The sequence below is a fragment of the Zea mays genome, chromosome 7 (assembly GCF_902167145.1).
Source record: "Zea mays cultivar B73 chromosome 7, Zm-B73-REFERENCE-NAM-5.0, whole genome shotgun sequence".
Classification (NCBI taxonomy): Eukaryota; Viridiplantae; Streptophyta; class Magnoliopsida; order Poales; family Poaceae; genus Zea; species Zea mays.
The window spans coordinates 7,127,811-7,132,866 of NC_050102.1; the positions used below are offsets into that span (position 1 = coordinate 7,127,811).

At 48.9% G+C, this 5,056-nt stretch overlaps 1 protein-coding gene across 1 annotated transcript; it reads right to left on the minus strand.

The window, feature by feature from the left end:
* Positions 1–2,374: 2,374 nt before the first annotated feature.
* On the minus strand, positions 2,375–3,743 carry LOC100281302 (uncharacterized). The gene has a single exon (XM_020541065.1). The coding sequence runs from the start codon at positions 3,726–3,728 to the stop codon at positions 2,610–2,612; it is 1,119 nt and encodes a 372-aa protein (XP_020396654.1). The 5' UTR covers positions 3,729–3,743; the 3' UTR covers positions 2,375–2,609.
* Between the last annotated feature and the right edge of the window lie 1,313 nt (positions 3,744–5,056).

Sequence of the window (5,056 nt, forward strand, 5' to 3'; positions counted from 1 at the left end):
CGCAAGGACGGTGGGTTGATTAAACCAAAACACAGGGTCTCTTTTGAAAGAAGTGCACGGCGAAGGGGTATGGTTAAATCCCGGCCACCCGATCAACTACGCACGGTCCAGATTAAATCGAAACTACATCGAACCGGTGAGGAGCGGTGACCGCCAGATCGAGGATCAATGGTTGTGATTTTAAAATCTCATCGCCAAACCCTGCCCGCACATCCACTGATCTACGGTCATGGTTTACTGAAGCGAAAAGATATATGTGTTTTAATCTGAACCGTCCGATCAAAGATCCATGCACCAGATTGGATTCCCCCAAAGCGGTACCCAATTCAATCTACGCCGTCGAAACCCAGACCAGCGGTCGTCGTGTCTCCTCCCACCTCCAGCCAGGGACGGCGGCGGACGAGTTCCCAATGGCAGAGCCATTGCCGAACCCCCCCAGAATTTGAACCCCATGCACGAATCGTTGATTCCAATGTCACTACTCGGAGTCAGGAATATGGCGAAGCAATGGGGAACGTCCTTACCAGAGATCATCGCAGGTAAATCTCCAGCCACGGTGGTGAGTAGTAGTGAAGCATCGGCGAAGGATTCTGGCCGCCTGAAGCGCGGCTTCGCCCAAGCAAGGCCACGGACGAGACACGCGCAGCATGGCGAAGCTCCCTGGCCTAGATCCGAGGTTCGAATGGCAACTCAAACGAGGTCCCGCGGCGGAGTCCATTTTCTCTCTCCCTCGGTCCGCGGCGGACTGGATGGCGGCCCGACGCACTCCCCCTTTGGATGGCTCATAGGGCGGCAGGGCTTGCTTATGTACCTAAGGGAAACCAGTAAAAGTCAGATGTTGCGATGAAGTTGTTGGCGGGCGAACGCGAGCTTCACGGAGGCGCCCAACAACTTCGCTCGTCCGCGAAGAACGCGTGCAGGTTTGTTGCGCGGCTCCACGGAAGAGATGACAGTGTGGACCCACCAGTCGGGGAAGAACTTGAGTCCAAGCACGCGCCGAGCCAGGTCCACGGTTCACTGTGAATCTGCCACCGGCACAGAGAAGGGAGCGCCGCAGACATCGGAGAAGACGATGACCCAGTACGCGGGCCCCACCGATCAGTGAGTGTAGCGCGCGCCGGCCTAGGGAAGGTGGTGGTCGCGCGTGAGGCTACGGCTGCGCGGGTGGTAACTGGGCTGTGGAAGAGAAAATCGGCCTAGGAGCGCCTGTATTCTCTTTTTTTTAGTTTCTTTTTGAATTTCAGATTTGAATTTGATTTAAAAATTTGTTTGTGAGCTCCTTTCACAGATTGAGTGCACAATTTAAAAGTACCAGCACGAGGAATTATTTTTATTTATTTACATTTTTTTCTTTATAATATATACACTCTTTTTCTTTTTTTCTATTTTCAAATTCTACTTTCCAAACCTATCTTGTCTCATACATTTGAATACAAATGCAACATAGAAAGAAAACTTTAGCATGAGATGCCTATTTCTATATTTATTTATTTGCTATTTGACTACTTTACTTCTCTTAAGTGAGTATGCACAAAGAAAAGGGAAAACACATAATTCCCAAAAACGCTTTTATGTAAAACCATGTATTTATTGATTTTATTATTATTTTTTTACCTTATACAAATTTTAGGGCTTTACAGTGACCGACCAGAAAGTTTTCTCGGGTGCGCATGAGTGAGGACAAAGTGCGCACAAAAGACTCGTGTTGGTCTGTGGGGACGATATATGATCTTAGAGAGCTGCCAGGAGTAAGTACCGCCAGTCTAGGAATTGGACGGGGTGTTACAGGAGGCGTCCGGTATTATAGCGCACCGTTTACGGATCGCTGTTGGAGAGAAAAAGGAGCCAAAGAAATGCTAAATTTAGAGTGCCGGACCTTTTACCGGGTGTTGCTAGAGACAGTCTTAATTAGTTAGTCGCTTAGTGGAAATAAACCAGAGAAAACAACAAGGCAACAAGCCAACAAGCCCTTCTATCCACTAAAAAATGCAAATTCTACTTTTACCGGGTTTCGCATCATTATTTTTGAAAGGAAATACATGATGAAATAGAGTATCTTTAACCTTTTTTCAGAATTAAACATGATTAAGGCTTTGGAAAAGCATCTGTATTTAAAAAGGTAAAATAAAATTCAGTATTAATAAATATGTCATGACAAAATTAACGGCACTAATTCGATGTTATAGATATGGGTACATTTTCTATAAAAAGATATTAAAATTTAGAAAAGATTGATTTAGAACAACATATACTGTCCAGAGAGTTTGTACACAAAACGGCTAAGGTTTATCGTCGTTTGGAATTAAGTGGATTCAGATCTTATCTAACACATTAGGACTAGTTTGGGTACTCGTATTGAAGTGGTTTAGAGAGATTGGAGAGTGTATAAATCTTCAATAGATCAAAAACTCGTATAATACATCTCAATCCACTTCAATCCCTTTCATTACTAGATTATCCAAACTAGGCCTAAGTATGTTGCAAGGGAGATAACAATTTGTTTCCCATGAAGTTTACGTTCAGCTGCAACAGATGATGCTCTGTACGTACCAAATGAACAGTGTCTTACTGTCTTGTACATGCGACTCATCACTCTCCTAGCTAGCTCACTACAGCACGTACGGAATCAACGCTTTGATCCTCGGCGGGAAGTCCTGGAACTTGGACCGGTACCACCTCCTGGTGGCGCAGCTCCGGCCGGCGAGGTAGGCCGCCGTTCCGGTGGCAACGGCGAGCGCGTACAGCGTCTGCGAGATCATGGCGAAGCCGAAGAAGGCGAGGATCTCGAAGAGGTAGTGCGGGCAGGCGACGAGGCCGAACAGGCCGCCCCTGGGGACCTTGTACCCTGTGCCGTCGTCGGCCCTCAGCCCCGAGAGGAGGCGGTGGTGGTAGAGGTTGCCGGCGAGGCCGACGGCGAAGACGAGCACGCCGGGACAGAGCAGGTCCACGGCGGGGTCCGGGAGGCCGCGGCTGAGGTGCTGCGCGTAGACCATGGTGGCCGTGCTGACCAGGTAGCTGCAGGAGATGGTGGCCGCCGTGCCCAGCGGCATGCTCCCGCTGTACCGGTGCACGCACAGCACCTCGAGGACCCGCTTGAGGAAGTGCGCGGCGAGCGCGGCGCTGAGCAGCTCGGCGCGCGCGCCCTCGACGGCGCCCGGCACCGCGAAGGACGCGGCGGCGGCGAGCAGCGCCGGGGCGTAGGCCAGCAGCATGCCGTCCCGGCTTCGCAGGAGCGGCATCCCGCCCCGCTGCCTGGCGTCCCCGCCGGCGGCACCCGCCACGGCGTGCCAGAACTTGGAGTAGGGCATGTGGTCGCCGCGGAGCTCGGCGAGGCCCGCGTTCGCCATGGACACGAACGACACCGCCGACATCGCCGCCACGTACGCCGACGCCGGCGCCGGGTACAGGAACGGGAGCCACATCATCCCTCCCCTCCTCCGGCGTCTCTCGAGTCTCGATCGATCGGTGCGCGCTCGCGAGAAGAGCGTCCGCTGTGGCGCGAAGTGCGTGCTGTGTGGTGGACGGGCGCGCTCGGGGCCTATGGCTCTCGGCCTCTCGCAGTCGCAGACGTTCAGCGGCGCTCCTACGTGTCGGTGCTGCAGCCGACCCGTTGCTACTTGTGGTAGGACAGGAGACGAGCGAGGCCACACCGCCACAGACATCCGCGAGATGGTCCTGCGCGCGCACAGGGCGAGACGAAGCCACGTCGCAGCCTCCGGAGCGTTCATTCCCTCGTGTCGCGGAAAGCTACAAGAGACCCTGGAAAATCCACGCTATAACAATATTCAGGACTAGTTTAGAAACTAAACTACTAAGGGCTTGTTCGGTTAGCTCTCAATCTATGTGGATTGAGCGGGATTGGATGAGTTTGAATCCCAAACAACTCAAACTTCTTCACATTTTTTTTCAATCCCATCCAATCCATGTGTATCGGGAATAACCGAACAAGCCCTAAAAGGGTTAGAGGGGCTAAAATCTTCCTATTCAAAATTAAATAATAAGAAAATTTTAACTCATTTAACCCTCTTTGATTTTGTGACTTTCAAACTAGCCATCAAAGAATCTTTAATTTTGTGACTTCCAAATTAGCCATCAAGGAAGATGACCAACTAGCCGTCAAGGAAGAGAATCTTGGCAATTCCTGTGAAGGTAACGAGAGCTATAAATCAACGTGATGGATAATTGATAATGTTAAACCATAGTATGTGTGTAAGTCTAATCATAAAATCGTAATAGATAACATATTAAAAATTAGTATCGACCTATTCAAACTTGTTACCATTAATACTCTAGTGTGAATCATTACCGTTGTCATTTATATTACATTCACCCTAGAGTAAGCCACTAACCATTCTATAATATGATCCGAAGACCCCAAGTTTGATATAGACGAGTACATTCATAGGGAATAACACTACAACCATACCAGAAGCATTGAGACAGAGGAATCAGTCGCTGACAACGAGAATGGTATGACCGCCGATCCTTCACCAGTACTTCCCGCCGGGCAGGTTGTTGATGATGGATATGCAAGCTATGTCTATATGCTACAAGATGCTCAGCTTGCTCAGGATAAAGGGGCAAAGCCGTGTATCGGGACCTTGATGAGATCCATTTCCTGTAGTAGCACAATCAGAGTTGTAGCATCTAGTTGTACCTGTCTTAGCACAATCAGAGCTATAGTATAAAGGGTGTTTGGCTTTAAAAATCAATTCATTCTACATTAGACGGTGTATTATGAGTCAATTTTACAAATTTGATGGAACAAACTCATTATTTAGGGGATTTTCAAATTCTCACTTGCAATTAGGGAGGTTTTAATGTTAACTTACATGGCAGACAAGTCAGCACCACGTCATTGTTCTGTACGGCTCGATTAAACCTTTCATTCAGCCTTCAGCTTGGCTCCTTTGATCGGCTAGCTTAGCCCAAAAAAAAAAAAAGAACTGAGCGTCACAATAACCGCACGTCACGTAACTGGCTTAGCCAAAATCAAACAAACATAGCTGGCAAAAACTGAACTGCTCCACATCAGTAATATTGATAGATTGAATGA